The sequence below is a fragment of the Trichoderma breve genome, chromosome 1 (assembly GCF_028502605.1).
Source record: "Trichoderma breve strain T069 chromosome 1, whole genome shotgun sequence".
NCBI classification, from domain to species: domain Eukaryota; kingdom Fungi; phylum Ascomycota; class Sordariomycetes; order Hypocreales; family Hypocreaceae; genus Trichoderma; species Trichoderma breve.
This window is the reverse complement of record NC_079232.1, coordinates 256,967-275,210: the sequence shown is the minus strand read 5'-3', so window position 1 is coordinate 275,210 and position 18,244 is coordinate 256,967. Positions and strand designations below refer to the sequence as shown.

Here is an 18,244-nt window from a genome sequence, read left to right as displayed (position 1 = left end):
CCGATAGTTGCGGATTTGACACAATTGCCATTGAATACTCGACAATAGTGCATATGAGTGAATTGATTGCTCGAAATCTGACATTATTACGCTCATTATGCTTGTTCTAGCCTTGTTCTCTCAGAAATCGGAGTTTCTATCCTGGCCCTCATTCTGTGTTTGTGTGTGGGGTGACTCTGTATTTAGTGGCCGTGTAGACTCTAGGGAGGGGATATTTAGGCTGGTAGATTTGTGGTAATCGGAACGAATATTTGCCCCTTTTCCCGAGCCTTGTTAGTTGTAAAGTGGCGGAGTGACTAGCTTAGAGCCACCTGCGCTGCTCACGGAGTGGTGTAATACGGGCCAATAGCAACGTACACATTAGATGAAGTGAGCATATGGATACACTGAAGGAGTTAATTAAGTAGTTAGTTGCGTGTACGACTGCGGTATTATACGGTTCACTTACTTGGGCTCATCTCTCTTGTGTGTGTAGTTGCATGCTACCGGATGGACATGTAGCGAACTACACTGCCTTTCTGCGTCCTACTGATACCGCGGTCTCAGCTGCATTTTCTAAATTTGTAAATCATAAAAGACTCGACTTTCTGTTTGTCGGCTATGAAGGAGCAGAATGTCAAAGCATATTCGAGGAAGAGAGGGTAATGCCAGTTCTGATCCTATATCTGACACCTTGCAGATCTCTCATGCACTGTTCGTATATTCGTATATACGCAGGATTCTAGCACGCAACCGGACTAGCGCATGTACTCCACCCAATAGGTCGATAGGAGCTGTATAAGTTGGGCGTGTGCAGTTTAGGCGCAAAGAACCTTGAATGTTACCCTCTTCAGTCTTACATGCTATGGAGCTCGGGCGGGTTACCTGTCCTGATCACGGAAGGTGTATCGTTACTTCCCATCCACATATTGACAACTCATGTCTCCAATGGCTCAGTTTAAGATCAATAAACAGGCTCGGGACCCTCAAAAACCAAAAACTCTGCAACCCGAAACTCCCTGCTTCTTCATGCTTCTAGTTGAAAAAAAGGCGGATCGAGGTAAATAACCTCGGCATATCACGTGATGACCGCCGAGATGTGGCCTCCCGAGGTCTTCGGGAGCTTCTCAGCAATGATCTCGGCTTCTACCCTGTCTTCCCAATACTCGTATAATGAACCTACGATAGAAGCAATGGCAATGTCAACTTTTCGTCACCGCCGGTCGGCAGTTGCGTGTCAAAACTGTCGTCGCCGTAAAGTACGTTGCAGCGTCCAGGTGACGGGAATTCCTTGCATAAATTGCTCTCAAGATGGTGTTGGCTGTGTCCTCTTAGAGAGCAATCGAAACAGGTGAGATTTGAGATGACTTGCATTTGGAAAGAAGCTGATTGGTCTTATTCAACGCGGCTGCAGTCGGCACAAGCAATCCTCTGGTCTCCGTCACAACCATTCGCCCATTCAGTTTGAACTTAACCGTCCAGTAACTACCGCATCTAGGACAGTTCCACAACAGCTACCTCAAGCCTCGGCAGAGCAGGGACCCAGCTCTATAGCATCTTACTCCCCTCAGGGCAACGACTCGAGCAACATTGCAGACGATAGCGGCCTCGCTGCTGGCACTGATAGCCGTGGCAGTCCAGATGACCAGCGTATTGGGGCTGAGATCTCCTCAGCAGCCTTGGGGCAGAGTAACCAGGCTGGCCGACCTTTCTATACTGGTATGAGATAAAAAAACGACGTTGGGTAAATCAACTGAGATGACGCTGACATTTGTCTTAAAAACAGGAGAGGCGCCGGGATTCACGTCCGTTCTTGATGCCTGTTCACCATCACAGCAACCTGTCGCAAGACATATTCTCATCTCGGAAGCACCCATTTCATTATCTGCACAAGACCGTGAATATCTACAGTACAAGGGCGTTTTTACTCTACCTCAGAAAAGCACCTGCAATGAGCTCCTCCGTGCATACTTTCACCATGTACATCCCATGATGCCCATAGTTGATGCGACAGTGTTGCTTAAATTTCACGAAACGGGAAAAGCTAGTGAATGGAATTTGCTGTTGTTATGGAGCATGTTCTTTGTCGCAGCAAATGTAAGCCATAGCATTTCCTGATTCACTTGTTTCATCTACCCAGTGGGTAACCCACCGGCTAATTCTCATTCGCAGTTTGTCGATGCTCGAGTATGGACTCTTGAAGGCTACTCTTCCCGCAAAGAGATGAAAGCTGCTATGTACTCGCGTGCAAAGGTGCGTAGCCAATATTGGTGATTGCGGATCAGAAACAATTCTCACACTCGTTTTAGTGCTTGTACGACAATGGTGGTGAGACAGACAAAGTCGTCCTCCTACAATCGGCTCTCCTCATGGGGTTCTGGCACTCAAAGTGGGACGGACACTCGCAGCCGTGGTATTGGATAGGCGTTGCAATCAGCCTCTGTCAAATGCTGGGCTTGCACCGAGACCCAGATTCGGTCAAGTTCAACACTTCTTTTCCTAACCACCAGCGACATCTTTGGCGTCGTCTCTGGTGGACTTGTTTCTTCAGGGATCGCTCGTTGAGTTTGACGCTTGGGAGACCATTGAGGATCAATCTCAACGACTGCAATACACCAATGGTCTCGTCTGCCGATGTGCTAAGCGACCTGACACAAATACCAGCTTCAATTGCCACCGCATATATCCCAGAAGACTTCTCTCAGCTGGCGCACTATTGGGTTACTCTGATCGAATTGAGCAAACTTCTGGGCGACGTTCTCACTTTATGCTACCAGCCTTTCGGGCCCAGTCCAACGCTCCGTCAGATTGAACTCCTTGAAGCGAAACTCTTGCAGATGCAGCTTCCGGAGCGATATGCCATTGAACAAAGTCGCCTCGCATCCTTCTATCTGTACCATTTACAGTTGCATTATCAGTGAGTCTCAAATCTAGTTTCAGCGTCATCTTTCAACAGTTTTCTCATACATGGTTACAGCGCGATTTTGATCACATTTTATTGCCCGTATATTGCCAAGGCCCCAGAAGATCTATCTCCGGCGATTAAAAATGAATGGCAGAATGAGATGCGAAACAAGATGGATTCAGCAGCTGTACGCTCAAATGCCATTGTTGACAACATTGTACGGGATAAGCTTCTTCGGTTTGCTTGTCCTATGACGTGAGTGCATTCTCTAACGGCCTCAGCGATGACATTCGCGCAATTACTGACTATGACTTCTGTATCGGCTGCAGTCCTTCTCTTCTAGTATCGGCTATGCATGTGCATCTCCTCAACTGTAAATCGACAGACGCTCTTTCTCGCCGTCTCAGCCTAAACAAGCTGGAGCTTTGTATGATGGTCATGGAAGATTTAGAGGAGACGTATACATCAGCCTCCGTATATCGAGGCGTTTTCATGGAAGCGATACGCCAACTATACCCAAATTATTCTGGCAGCCCGGCTGGGGCTGCTTCGACTGCTGGAGGAGCCTCTCTGTCCCGTGCAACTCCTGCAGATGACTCGGCCACCCTACCCAACATTAATGATGATATTCTTACGACTCTTTTGGATGAAGCGTCATGCTTCAATTTTTGGGAATCTTTTAGTGATATTCAGCTGGAGCTAGAACCGAGCTTATGAACGCTCATGGCGCAATGGGAGTAAGGCTTTTGCAATTAGCATGCCGGGAGTTTAATTTGGAATGGATTTGGATGGAAATGTTGTGTTTCATGATTCAGTGAGGAGAAGTGAGCTATTCGGGCTTTGCATGCATTGGTGTTGAGTTATCGAAGACATAAATTTGACTTGAAACAAACATAATCGGCTTGGTTTAGGCTGCATAGTAAGAGATTGTGTGATGGCAATCGTTTTGTAGGAGATGTCTTAATCGGAAACAAGCAGTGTCTTCGTCAGCTCAGCTGCTGGCTCAACGCTGGTATGAGCTTCCATAGCACAACCTCTGGCCTAACAATAACTTTCCCAGAGCCTCTACTTTCTTATAGTACTGCTCAGTTGCACCGCACACTTGCAGAACCCATCGTTTTGCAAACTCGCATGCCACTTCATCATCATTTCTTCCCGCGTCTGTAATAAACAGAGCGGCGCATATAAGATCAACAATGTGTCTCACAAAGCTCTCTGCCGCTCCTATGTGTTCAATCGAGCTGTCAGAGAGTACAAACTTCAATCGACTCCAGGGTTCTGAGATCAGTTTCCTTTCGAGGGCCGAGTTTTGATGACTTTTGAGGTGAGCAAAGACAGCCGTATCGATAGCTGCCAAAGTTGCTGAGCCACTATAACCCTTTATCAGATTCATGGCATAAGCTGCCAAAACATTCGATGTTCCTTCTACAATAGGGCCAGCTGACATGTCTCGATACAGCCGAGCAATGTTGAATTAGCCTTCCCCATTCTCCATATATCCCACCCCTCCAAGGAATTTCATGCACAAGCCGATATTGTTCACAGCTTCACGGCATATGACAGCCTTTGCAGCCCAGACTAGCCATCGAAATAACAATTTCACGTCCTCGGCAGTCGCGTCTACGCCAACACAGAACGGCAATGCCTCATCACCACTATGCTTCTGCTCATTTAGCTGCAAAAGACTGGAGAGATACAGCAGCAGCATAAGTCTGGCCTTGTACGACAAGTGAGACTTGGACAGACTGTGCATGTGCTGCGGCAACTCATTCAGCGGCTTTCCCCCGACGCGACGGACCTTGGCAAATTCACGAGCAACTCTGAGGCTGTGCCCCCAAGCGCTCAGGGTGCCAGCTTACGCAAACATACGGGCAACTGTCAGAAACGTGAGTACTTCACGCGCACCTCGTCCTTCTTGTCCGATCAGCCAGGCTCGCATCCCGCTGAGTTCGACTTCTGCGACCGCAACGGGAGTACTTCCGCATTTTTTCTTCAACCCTCGTATATTGATGCCATTGGGGACATGAACGACTTTTCCGTGTCCATCTTGTACTGGTATTCGAAGCGAGAAACGCTGAAGGTCCTTTCGCGGTGTTCGCCAGAATAAGCGTAACTGTGGCATCTGGTCCTGAGGCGTAGAATTTAGACCCATAGAGAGCCCAGTGACCTAACTTCAACTCTCCCAACTTATCTTCATTATCATCCGTTTGGAGTTCAGCCGTAGTCAGACCAGTGAAATCGCTGCCCGAAGGCAACTCGGTCACCCATATCCCAGAGGTCCAAGCTTTGCTTGGAACTGAATATACAAGGCCGTCATACGCGCATTGTATTGTGTCTTGGGTCTCTTGATCCAAGCCCGGTGTTCCAAGATGCTCTTTAAGCATTGTACTAGCACCCTGAGTTAATGCAAGCTGTGAACCCCAGCCTCCAGATAGTGAAGAGAATAGAAGAAATCTATTAGCCAGTATTAGCGAGGATGGTAATGGGCTCGAATGTATAGATAACACACTTAGCAAACTGTACAACTCTGCCGTAACCAGGAAATCTCAACTCCAGCACTGCAGTCAGTCTATCTGTTGGGTTAGCATTACCACTATACGCTGAACTAGGCAAGGCTTTGGAACTAAGCCCTCAGACTGGGCGAATGCTCGAAAATGTCTCCATCCATTACTTGTGACAACCTGATCGACTCTACGGCCCCAGGTATCCAGAGGTCGAATATATGGCGGATTTTTCTCAGTATTGGAATGCATGTCGAGAAACTCTCGTGACAGCATGTGCTCACCCAGCGAAGCTAACTCCGGAGAAGCCTTTGTCATTGTGTCTGAGGGCAGAAAACCTGATCACTTGGTTAGTATTTTGCCATGATATGCCAGGTTGATGTGACTTTTTGTACATGATAGCGCACGAATGAATATAGCATCGTCGTAGAACTGGTTTTCCAAGTGTGGTCGTATAATGGTTGCCGAAGTAGGTGTGCTTTGAGCCAAAGTTGCGACGTCTCTTTATCATCTGCACGTTGGACGACTCCATAATAGTAACGAATTGTGTTTAATTTTTGTGGTCACTTTATAAAACAGTACATGATTGATTCCATGACCAAGTGGCATCTCGAGCTCTCATATAGTGTCTGGCAGGTGAGAGCGATAAGGAATGACATATCATCTCCACACTAGGATAAACCCCTTACGAGAACTATTCACAGTTTACATGGGTCCATAATCCTCATAGTCCTTAGCAGTCGGTCCGTATTTGTGTGTAAATCAAAGCATGGACTCATACTGAGATACTTGCAGCCGTTCCCATGCCGCTTGACCCGTGTCACTGAGGTGCTACGACAATTCTATAAATGCCGATAATGTCATGGATATAGCAATAACACCTCATTTCGAAATACCAGAACATATTGTATGGGTAAAAACAATGAGTAAACGCTTTCTCGAAGCCGGCATGGATGACTGCATGTAATTGAGTCTCTTCTTTTGTTGGCAACTTCCGCCAGTGGCAGGCTCCTGTGGAGTCTCGGACGATTTCCAATAGAATCACGAAAACCCGCCAGGGGTAGAACAGATCACCGCAGGACAAAGCTTTCCATCGAACATATTTCACCGTCGACCATGTGTTGAGGGTGGATGCGGGCTCCAATAACTGGGTAGTTGGAACAGGGTGAGGGAGATGCAGGCTGGACACTAACCCGCTGAATCGACGCTACTCCGATCTTCTTTGGCAGGGCACCCCCAAAAACCAGATGTAAGCAAACCCAGTCACGGTGATAACGGAAATCATCGGTCATCCGATGCCAAAGGGGTCATACAAACTACAACTACGGAGCAGTCTGTGCCCTGGATTTCGACGAGGAGCATACTCAGCATGTTACCTGATTCCAACTGGTCCACCGAGGCCACATTACTTTTCCAACCCCTCCCGAAACTCCCGAACGGCCTTCTGCTCCATGTAGGTACAGCCAGTAGAACTGCGGTATGATCTATAACGGACAGAACTACCTATGCTCCACATACCAGAAACGACAATAATACCGACGTCTCATGAGATCTATCAGAAGCTGTCCAATAGACCCACTTCACAGCTTACGTCTCTCTTACAAAAACGCACGCTTTAAACCGACTTCGGGGTTTTTTTTTACTTTGCTTATGGAAAGCGGTATGCTGTTGAAGCGTCCCACATGCATTGTCCCACCTATTTAAGTATGAAGATTTCTCGAGTTAGCAGGCCGTTGGCCGCATTCGAAAACATCTCACCCGAAATCTTGCCACAATGAGTGACCTACGATCTCGTATGATGGAACTTGCCATCTCTTTCTTAAATGCTTTCAACGAGTTCACCACAGAATCCGTTGTGAGATATCGCAGCGAGAGTTGCATGCACCGCCTCCTACCAAAATCACTAGACGCGCCGCCACGCACCAACAGCGAATATTCTGCCTGGGTCGGCAACCTGAAGAGTGTCATGAGCGGATTCAAACTTTCTTTCATGGATGGCTATGAGCCTATAATTGACGACAAATCCCGTCATATCACCTTGCATCTCAAATCCACTTGTGAAACGGTTCTAGGGGAATATCAGAATGAATATGTATGGATCATGAAGGTTGATGAGACTGGACAAGAAATTGTGGACATCATGGAATTCGCGGATAGCGCGTATACAATTGAATGGATTCAGAAGCTTCAAAATGCTATTGAAAAGAAGTAGATCGGGAAATAGAATATCTCTTTATGCAACGAAACGAAGCAGGGGTTGTCATTGACTGACACAGAAACTGTAGCATATAAAGCTTTGCAATTTACTTATCTCAAGTTCCGTGTAACAGCATGCTTAGACTGCCTGCTAAATTTTATGAATAATACAATGAGCTTAAGGCACACAATCCTCAAACCCAGTGGCATGATTATGGTTTATTGGGGGAGTATGGCCTTTTGGTGCTAAGATACTTCTGATTTACTCTCAGATAAGAGTATGATGGATCCCCGGGCTAAATGCTCATGTAAGCCGGGGCATAACGCAATCTCATAGCACAAGTTCTCCTCCAGCTTTCAATAACGTCTCTGTAGCTGTCGAAGTAGCGTCAAATATGCGGACTAGCCAGAGCTAAGAATATTTTTGGTTCTTCCACAGCGCTAGAACTATGGCATCTTGACAGGTTACAGGCTTCAGATTTGGAATCAAATTTATTCCTATTTCCCATTATTGCGCACATCTTCTGCAGGGCATGATCACCTATGCTGTATTTGAGATTTTAGCTCATCCAGGCTATCTCGGCTAACAAACCATGGGTCGCTTACGTCTGTGCTGCTCTCAGCGCGACTCATTGCCCATCAGCCGGGCATCAGTCGCATAATATCTCCCGCCTCGATTTAACTCTGGGACAAAATCCTCTGATGGAGATGAGAAAAGCCGAATATCATGGTGATGTTAGCACGTCAGCATGTTCTTCGCTGACACCTGATATCGCTAGCTGCAACACATATCGTATTAGTATTTAGAATGTCCTGACATCGCCCTCTGTGTATCTCACGATAATTAGCTACAATAAGATTAGAGTGAGAATGACAAATCATTGCGCTACGATATTACAGAAATTAGAATATCCCTAATTAGTGAGTAAAGCTACTCCAGATACTCTAATCAGTAGGGGACTGACTGCGTAGAGCCAGATCCAAGAACTTTAGGTTCCTGTCTACTCCAGACCGCTGAATCAGATACAAATACAAACCCATGGGCCTTTCTTCAACTTGCTTCTTTATAGCTTACCACCGAGAGTACAGTTTATCGTTATACTCTAGAAATCGACCCAACATGGAATCCCCATACACACTGAATCGAGGTCCTGATCCTGGCGAGGAGCAGCGCCTCCATAATCAGCATTATAATATGTGGATGCCAGTTACCAAACATCTTTTGCCGCCTCACATTTTTGGTGGTCTGGTGAAGCTTGACCATCCTCCCGCTATAGCTGATCTTGCCACTGGCACTGGTATTTGGCTTCGAGATCTTGCGGCCAAATTACCCAGCAATGCACGTCTAGACGGCTACGACTACGACCCATCGAAGTTCATTGAAGCTTATGAGCTACCTAATAATGTTCGACTTTTCCCCGGGGACATACTTAAACCGTTCCCTGAGCGATTGCGGGCGCAGTATGATGTGATTCATGTACGAATGCTCATACTTGGCCTCAAAGCCGTCCAATGGGCAGAAGCAGCTCAAAATATCAAGATGCTGCTGCGACCAGGAGGTTGGCTTGTGTGGGAGGACTATGGACACTCAGGAATTACATGTGTGCCCGTGACAAAGGAATTTGCGCTGTGGAGCAACGCTGAAGTGCAGTACGCCCGCTCTGTTGGCAGAGATATTATGTGAGTAACTCAAACCAGTTTTTAATACCGTCCAAAAGCCCTAATAATCTTCCAGAGCCCCAATGCGACTACTAAGCCAAATTCAAGAATCTGGATATGTCAATTGTCATGAGAGCATCTATCATAGCTTTGGTTTGCCGGAAAACCTTCGTAAAACCACTGGACGACTTTTCATGGCCGCTGCACGCCAAATTTTAAAAGGCACACTTGATAAGACTGGATCGGCAATTGTTACATCTCACGATGAGGTAGATGGGATAGTTGACAAGGTAATAAGTGATATCGAAACAGACCGTCGCGTCGTTGGGTTTTATATACATGTTATTACAGGTCAAATAGAGACAAAGGACATAGGAAGAACTGAGCTGTAACTTGAGCATTGAAACTAAATACGTGTATAATAATAGCCAAATTCATTGCGCGTAATATCTCTCTCCCCAACGAGTTTTAGGTTAATGTCGAGATGTTACCTTCGGCCACAGCCGTTTCTGGTCGTGAATCTCGTATATCAGACTCCAACTTCCCAATCACGTTATTACTCCAAAGTTGAGACTCCACATCTTATTAGAAAATTAGGCTCCAGCGCACAGACCACCGGCTCCAAGACCAATAATCTGTCCGGACAAGGGCTGTCAATTGCCTTTAAATACTGCCTGCATAAACAGCACTCCAACCAACGATCTGCAGTATTAGACGTCAATGACTACCAGAACATATTATACATTATGGATCAATCATTTGAAATTATTACACCCGGAGATTCCGTGGCTGCGGACAATGGTGACATTGTTATGCTGAGCCGTGATGACGTGAGCGATTTCAACGAAGAGAATATCCTGCCTCAGACGCCCGAGACTCTCAGCAAAATCAAGCAATGGCTTTGTCCAACTGACTATGCTGCGGTCAATGGAGAATTCTACAAGCACCTGAGTTCCCATGTTGCTGGAACAGGCGACTGGCTCTACTTAACGGATGCTTACAAGCAATGGCATGATTCGGAAGCCGAGGGGATACTTTGGCTCAAAGGCATCCCCGGTTCAGGAAAGTCTGTCTTCGCCGCTAGATCACTTCAGCGACTGCAAGTAGAAGGTGTTCCAGTTCTCTATTTCTTCTTCCGACAGATCATCCGCGCCAATTATGAGCCAACAGCTCTGCTACGAGACTGGCTTGTCCAGATTCTACCCTACAGCCCGCCGCTCCAAGCCAGACTCAAGGAGTACCTTGACGAGCGTCGAACAATTGAGACGCTGTCCATTACGGACCTGTTCAGAGACCTTCGGCTAGCGTGTACATACGTGCCCAAGGTCTACTGCGTTGTAGACGCTCTGGACGAGATGAACCTTGGCAATGACCAGTTTCTGCACGAGTTGGCCAAATTCGCGTCTTGGCAGCCGCCCAAGATTCGAATGATTATAACAAGCAGACCCGTACCTGCAGTTGAAACACCACTTAGACCTTACCCGACGGTACAAATTCGCCTCCAGGAACAGTTAGTGGATCAAGACATTGCGGTTTATGTACAACGACTGCTTGCTAGCTCTCACATTCCTAAAAATGATCAAAACAAGATCCAGCAAGCAATCCTTGAAAAAGCCGGCGGAATCTTCCTTTACGCTAAGCTGGTCATGGAACAAATCATGGAACAAGATGCCAACATAGAGCACATTCTTGAGACTCTACCCGCCAATCTCAATGTCATGTACACTACTCTTCTCAACGAACATTCTCAGAGGTCTGGTATACCACATCATGTGCAGCTCCTAGTTCTGCAGTGGGTGACTCACGCAAATCGCCCGCTCCGACTCCTTGAGATGTCAGAAATGCTCAGCGTGACACGTCAACTGGATGGTATACGTGAGCTCAAGGAGGCCAAGGATATTATCCGTGCGATCTGTGGATCACTTTTGGAGATTCTTCCAGATGAGACCGTTTCTGTTGTACACCATTCTCTCACTGAATTTCTCAAGGGCCAAACACGCTCTCCTGCTCAGGATCGTCCAGTAGATGAGTATAGTTTGATCGAATCTGATACAACTCACCTCAGGCTAGCCCTCGCATGTCTATCCTACCTTGATGCAGGGTGCCTGGACAGCTATGAGATTATGGAGAAGAGCGAGATGAGAAATCAGGGGTCGAAACGTAGAAGACTTAACCAAGATTCAAGGCTAGAACACCCTTTTGCCGAGTATGCCGTCTTCAATTGGCATATACACATAACCAAGGCTGGATTATTTGCCAGAGGTCAACCAGAGCTATATAAACTACTGGATAATTTCCTCCAAGGGAACCGCCTTCTCGTCTGGCTGAGTCTAGAGTGGCCGAATTGCGACTTTTATGACATGTCTCCTCTACATGTTGCTGCTTATCTCAATCTGACGGATTACATGCGGGAGCTTCTGGAGAGGCCAGACACCAACGCCAATGTTGTCAATGAGAGGGAAGAAACTCCCATCTACTGGGCTGCGTATCATGGACATGAGGAAGCAATCAGGCTTCTCCTACAGCACGGTGCCGAGTCAAACAAATATAACGCTACTGGCTTGACGCCATTACACGAAGCTGCAATGCGAAACCACGCAGCAGCAGCACAGATCTTATTGACTGCTGGGGTTGATCCCCTCACTCCTAGGACAGATCCTCAGGCCAAACGCGGCCATTATGCCGAGCGCAGGTCTACTGGCCGGACGCCGCTCCAATATGCCTGCAAGAATGGGCATGAAGAAGTTGTGGCCATATATTTACCCTTTCTCAATGATATTAGTGTTGTGTATAACGCATTGCACTTGGCAGCTGAGTCTGGTCAGGATAAAGTTGTGGAATGCATCCTGAAACACCCAGGCATCGAGGTGGACGCCTTCGTTTCCGATCACACGGCATTATACTATGCTTGCTCGGCAGTCAACCCTCAGACTATAGAAGTCCTTCTGAGAGCTGGAGCTAATCCAAATGTCTTAATTGAGCCGAAATTCTATCAAGATCTTAGCATAATTCATGGTGCAAAGGGTCTGGATCCCAATGGTTCAGAGCGCATGCTTACAGCCCTTCACGTGCTGTCCAGTAGTGCTGCAGGGGACAATCGGCCAAGCGTGGACAGGATTCAAAAATGTTTTGAGCTAGTTCAGGAGGTTGGGGTCGATCTAGAGGTTCCAGATCTCGAGGGCAAGACGGCTCTACACAGCTTGTTCTCGGGGTCAGCCTTTGTGTCATCTGAATCAGTTTTTGCCATGCTACGGCTACTTCTCAAGGCGGGCGCCGACGTAAACACAACGTGCGACAAGGGAGACACACCACTGCACGGAAATCTCACCAGCAAAGATGCTGTCCGTCTACTCATCGAGGAGGGCGGCGCAGATATCAATAAGCGACGAACTTCGGATGGTAGAACGCCGCTTTTATGTCTTCTCTCTTCTCAGTCGCCGGAAACCTCGTTGGAATTCTTATCCTTCGGTCCAGACTGTAATGCCGTGGATAATGATGGCAATGGCGCTCTTCACGTTGCCTTGCGTTGCCGACATACGAATCGCGATCTCGTTCTTGCTCTCTTGGCACGGGGAGCCGACCCAAATATGAAGAATCACAGCGGTCAAACGGCATTGCACATTGAGAACGAGTATGGGAATGGGCATGAGTATTTGATCAAGCTCTTGGTGGAATCCGGCGCAGATCTTGAGGCTCGAGATAACAATGGCCGTACGCCTTTATTTCAAAGAGTAAGCGCATATTTCCACCGTGAAGATCGCCAAACGACCAGTTATCTCAAGACCTTTGTGGAACTGGGAGCGAAATCCGATTGCCGCGACGACAAGGGCCGAACTTTGCTCCATGAAGCGGCCCGCTGCGATGCTTACGATCGATTTAAATACTTCTTGGATCTGGGGGTCAGTCCGCTTGCCCAAGATGAAGCGGGGAATACCATGTGGCATGAAGCAATTTACACTCGGTCGTACCCGGCCCAGCGGTCATCTTGGCATATGAGGAATGGTCCGCCAATTCCAGATATATATAACCTACTGACTGAGAGTGGAGTTGATCCCAATCAAGCAAACAATCAGGGAAGAACCCCCCTGCATATCGCCTGCAGTATAGAGGCTGAGGCGTCTGACAGCCAATATGAAAAGAACCCTATCAATTACTTGTTGAGTGTTTGCAAGAACCCGAGCCCAGCCGACAGTGATGGCATAACGCCCCTCCATTTGGCTGCGACTATCTCCGAGTATCACGTCGCCGCACTCCTCAGAGTTGGGGCGAATGTGGCAGCTGTGACTCTTGAGGGGTTGACTCCATTGCACCTCGCAGCTCGGGCTTGTCAGTCAAACATTATTGGTATGCTTCTCGATGAAGTCGAGAAAGATGGTTCTTCGAATGTCTCAACTCTCGTTAATCATCGGGATAATAGTGGACGAACAGCTCTGCATTATGCATGCAGATCCGGACGCCCAGAAGCGGTAGCGTTCTTACTCGCATCAGGAGCCGATGTTAACATCCGGGCGAAGGATGGTATGACACCACTACAAGAATGTACCAAATTTGAAAGCGAACTGGAGCTTTGGAGAGGCTGTGGCTCGGCCGGCGACAGACAGAATCGTCTCCAAGCCGCAGGGCTTAAGCTTAACGATGAAACACGACCATTTCTGCGTAGGATTAAGCAACCCATGCGGGAAGACAAAGAAATACCACCCGAGCATACTTCAAGCCGCCTTGACGAGATACTGGACATGTTAATCGCTCACGGACTAGACGTTCATACAACAGATACTTCCGGACGAAACCAGATTCAGGAAGCCATTACTCTTATCAAGAGCCCAACAATGCGCTATACTCTAAGATGCTTCCTGGCTCTGGTCAATAGACTGGATCCAAAACTATTTGAAGGGGATATTGAGTCCCTTTCAAGCCTTCGGGAGCAGGCGGAGGCAATGGTGGGACCTCCAGAACCTGAACATCATTGTAATCATATACATTGCCATGACTCTGAACCTGACAAGTTCTTAATATCACGAGAGTACAGTCGCGTCGAAGAGGTCCATCGAGAGGGTGCGGATTTCACGGAAGCAAGCCGCGCAAATGGTACCCCGTGGCATAGTTTGGTCCTTGGAGGATATGGACTGCTCCTCGAGAAGTTATGCACTGGTGAAGTTGTGAAAAACTTTGAAAGCAAGAAATGGTGCACAAAGTGGCTGAATGGTATTACAAAGGGAAGAGGTCCCTTTGGCCCCCGAAGCATCAGCTCACTCTTAATTGCCGCATGCAGCAGCAGAATGCCGAACATGGAGGTGGTGAAAGTGCTCGTTGAGACCTTTAAAGCCAATGTCAATGCGCAAACCTCTACACAGTTCTTTAATCTGGTAGATGGACAGATAGTAGAGGGGGAGACTGCGCTTCACATCTTGGCCAGAGGTCACCACTGGTGGCAGGTTCACCAGGCACTTCCTTATCTCATCAGTCACGGAGCCAATGTCAACTTGAAAGATCAGATTAAGCGGACGCCTCTGCATATGGCACTGGAGAGTATTCCAGGAAATACTCCTAGGGTGCCTTCTTTCCAGGAGGAAGCAGCTCGAATACTTGTCAGTGCCGGCGCAGATATTCACGCAAACGACAATATGGGCAAAAGCTGTCAGACTCTTGCGGTTAGACATAGCAATCCGAGAATGCTACAAATTATCCTACCACCGGGAACCGCATTAGATATCTCAACTTTATTCGCTGCAATCGAAGAATGCAACGATCAGCTATTTGAGCGACTGATATCGGTCGGCATGGATCTAAACAAGAGATGCAACGCCAATGCTTCAGGAGACAAGCTTGGTCCAATAAGGAGGGATGGCGCCATGATTGAATTGGATGAGTTATACGCGTTACTACTCGTTGACCATAAAGCAACCCACGCTTCTGCCCCAAATCACGGCCTCCTTTTCGGTAGTGGTTTCGGTAATAACATGGCAAATCCAGCGAAACCTGATGATAAATCCAAGTACATTCGCATGATGGAGCTGCTTGTTTCTCACGGTGTAGACATATATGCCAGGTTTGACAAGGCCATTCAGGATAGCAATGCTTCTCTTGCGCCTATGGCATCCACAAATGAGACCATCAACAATAATGAGAATGGCAAGTCAGGTAAACAGCCCCCTAAAGGCCATCACTATGAGAACTGCACCGTCATTCACGAGCTGTTGGAAACCAGCAAGTTTATCCAAGACATTATTGACTGGAAATCCCTCGACCTGGAATATCGCGATGGTAAAGGCAGGACATTGCTTATGGCAGCATGCCGCAACAAAACCGTGGCCGATGTCACCACTACGAAGCTCGTTGAACTGGGAGCCGATGTGTCAGCCCGGGATAGTGAGGGCAAAAACGCTCTACATCACATCTTGGAGTCTCATGCACCGAATGAAATCTGCAAACACAACGAGGTGGTGAAATTGATGTTATCTAAGCGTCCGGAGCTTGTACATGAAGAAGATACCCAAGGTAATTTACCAATCAACTATGTTCAGCCAGGGTTCTGCAATCCACGTATGGGTTTCTTCCGACAAGGACCTTGCCAAGACATTGTCGATATCCTTCTAGATGCAGGTTCAGACCCATTGCATCCGGACGCCGACGGCAATTTTCCCATACATTTCCTCGGTCACCGGCCGAAGCATGCATTGTTTCAGCGCTTCCTTGACATGGGCGTTCCAATTGACATTCGTAATACCAAGAATGGTAACACGCCATTGTTCAATTGGTTTTCTTCAGAACCTTCAAACTTAGACTGGCCACGAGTTGGCTTACAGAGCTCACATTTCGGTGTCTTCAACGCTGGCTCCCAAAGCATAGCCCTGACGAGACCTCACCCAAGCACCGTCTACCCATTTCCAACCGCAGTCCCCCCAGGTACAGCTACAGCCACCCCAAGCGTGAGCTTCCCAAACACAAACTTTCAAACACCATTCTTGCCACAACTCGTCCTCGCAAGCACGGGCCTTCCAGTTGTGCCTCAACAGCCAGTGGATAGAACCAAGCTCGAGGATTTTGAACAAGAGCAGCTGGCATTCTACGAGGAGGCAGGGGCGGATTTCATGGTCCGCAATAATGCTGGAGAGACTCTGTTACATACCTTGGCGGGCTCATCGTTCCAAGGCAGGCATGGTGGAAGGAGTAAAGACGACATCACCATTGCAAGGTTCAAATTTCTAGTCTCCAAAGGGCTTGATCCTCTCGCCGAAGATGGACGGCAGAGAACAGCTATTGATGTTGCTGTAGCACGCGATAACAAAGGGTTTCTAGACTTCTTTAAGAAGTGAGCTCACGAACAAATGATGCTTGGGACTAAGGGCTATTCAAGTGCTTAGATAGATGTTTTAGACACTCCATATTCCATTATTAAACTTCCGGGTGAAATATATACATCTAAGCATTCCACGGCCCACTTCCAATGAACTTCAACTCCTCTTGACCAAAGTTCTCTTCAAAATTTAGGTTGGTCTGCATTCCCGCGGCAGCCATGGCTTTCAGTCGTCTGTCCACCAAGCCACCTGGGGCATCAGCTTTCAAGAATGAGTTAAAGCTCTCTATCTGTTCGTCTGCCGTAGGAAATCTGGTGCGCTCATTGATGAGATTCTTTGCTGCAGCAATGGCAGAGTGGTCCCAGCCAGCTACCCGGCGAGCAAATTTGTCAACAAAATTTTCGAACTGAGCATCTGGGATTGCACGATTGATCCCTAATATTATTTAGCATTATCCTCAAACATTAGGCATGGAAGAATTAACAAGCTGGTATCTTACATCCGTAGAGAGCAGCGGTCTCAGCGTCAATACTGTCATTGCCGAGTACGACTTCAAGAGCTCGGCTTCGTCCAGCCAAGTGGGACAACATCTCGATTCCACCGCCACCTGGATTTACGCCTTGAGAATTTACATCAGCATCATAATATGTTAAATCAGTAGGATAAAACTCACCGAACCCGACTTCATACTGCGCAAGTACAGCTTTCTCTTTGCTCCCAAATCTAACATCCAGAACCGCTGCAATCTCTGCACCGGCATTGTAAGTGCGGCCTCTGATGGCAGCTACTGTGAGCACCGGAGCTTTTGCTAGGCGAGTAATGCTATCTCAGTATCAGGGGTTACCGGGGTACAAGTCGGGGTCCAGAGTATTTATAAGGTCCACGTGTGTGGAGAAGAAGTATTTCGAATTCGAGTCGAAAACAACAACCTTGACGTTAGGGTCGCCGGTAATTTCATCAACGAGGGCATAGAAGTCGCGGAAGAAAGCATTGCCCTGGATATTGAATGGAGGATCTGAAAATGTCGCACGCCAGTATGAAGGTGTGATCTTGGTTGTCGTTATCACAGACGAAGGGGCAGTTGTTGCCGGAGCACCTGTTGCGGTGTGGATAATGGAGGCGATGGCCAATGGGATAAGAGTAAGAAGCCTCATTTTAACTGATAATATTTGGCTTGCTGGATGTATGTAAATGTAATACTTTGTCGCTGAGATTCGACAACTAATAGAGTTAGGGCACTTCTATGTTCACTTGTCCCGGCTGATACAGACCTTTATAGAAGCCAATTGAACAACAGCTGCCAATGCTATTACTCACGCGAAGTTAATTTGTAATGCTCGTGGAGAGAGAATGGAATCGAGGTCGTTCATATGTCATACAGAACATATTATTCGATTAATCATGCCTAGAGTATAGAAAAAGCTAGGAGCGGCCCGGCTCGTGAAACATGTCCGCGGAGCGTATTCCCAAGCTGGTCTAACAAACCCGTTCACTGGAAATCACTTCCGCTGACCTTCTAAGTTGGTACATTACTCGTAAGTACCTGCATTAATAATTCGTCCTAGATTGTACATTTCCACAGGTTTGCATAAGGTGAATCTACTGGACAATCACTATTTGTATATTAAGCTATGCCATCTGGGTGAACAGTTCCACTCGATCTCTACTTCATAGCGAGCGATTAGGGCCCATAGTAAAGAACGCAA

The 18,244-nt window shown here is 47.4% G+C and overlaps 4 protein-coding genes across 4 annotated transcripts; 3 read left to right on the top strand and 1 right to left on the bottom strand.

Annotated features, from left to right (window-relative positions):
- Window positions 1–1,172: 1,172 nt before the first annotated feature.
- T069G_00093 (fungal specific transcription factor domain-containing protein) lies at window positions 1,173–3,601 on the top strand (the record flags this gene model as incomplete). The annotated part of the gene is made up of 7 exons (XM_056167303.1): window positions 1,173–1,330; window positions 1,394–1,698; window positions 1,766–2,076; window positions 2,152–2,232; window positions 2,289–2,896; window positions 2,957–3,139; window positions 3,214–3,601. The coding sequence occupies 7 exons, from the start codon at window positions 1,173–1,175 to the stop codon at window positions 3,599–3,601; spliced, it is 2,034 nt and encodes a 677-aa protein (XP_056032619.1).
- Window positions 3,602–7,159: 3,558 nt separating this feature from the next.
- Window positions 7,160–7,597, top strand: T069G_00092 (uncharacterized protein; the record flags this gene model as incomplete). Its single annotated transcript, XM_056167302.1, has 1 exon — window positions 7,160–7,597. The coding sequence occupies one exon, from the start codon at window positions 7,160–7,162 to the stop codon at window positions 7,595–7,597; it is 438 nt and encodes a 145-aa protein (XP_056032618.1).
- Window positions 7,598–8,701: 1,104 nt separating this feature from the next.
- T069G_00091 (ankyrin repeats (3 copies) domain-containing protein) lies at window positions 8,702–16,556 on the top strand (the record flags this gene model as incomplete). Its single annotated transcript, XM_056167301.1, has 4 exons — window positions 8,702–9,261; window positions 9,317–9,530; window positions 9,852–11,145; window positions 11,431–16,556. The coding sequence occupies 4 exons, from the start codon at window positions 8,702–8,704 to the stop codon at window positions 16,554–16,556; spliced, it is 7,194 nt and encodes a 2,397-aa protein (XP_056032617.1).
- A 106-nt stretch (window positions 16,557–16,662) lies between these two features.
- T069G_00090 (enoyl-CoA hydratase/isomerase domain-containing protein) lies at window positions 16,663–17,692 on the bottom strand (the record flags this gene model as incomplete). Its single annotated transcript, XM_056167300.1, has 4 exons — window positions 16,663–16,973; window positions 17,038–17,157; window positions 17,212–17,325; window positions 17,383–17,692. The coding sequence occupies 4 exons, from the start codon at window positions 17,690–17,692 to the stop codon at window positions 16,663–16,665; spliced, it is 855 nt and encodes a 284-aa protein (XP_056032616.1).
- Between the last annotated feature and the right edge of the window lie 552 nt (window positions 17,693–18,244).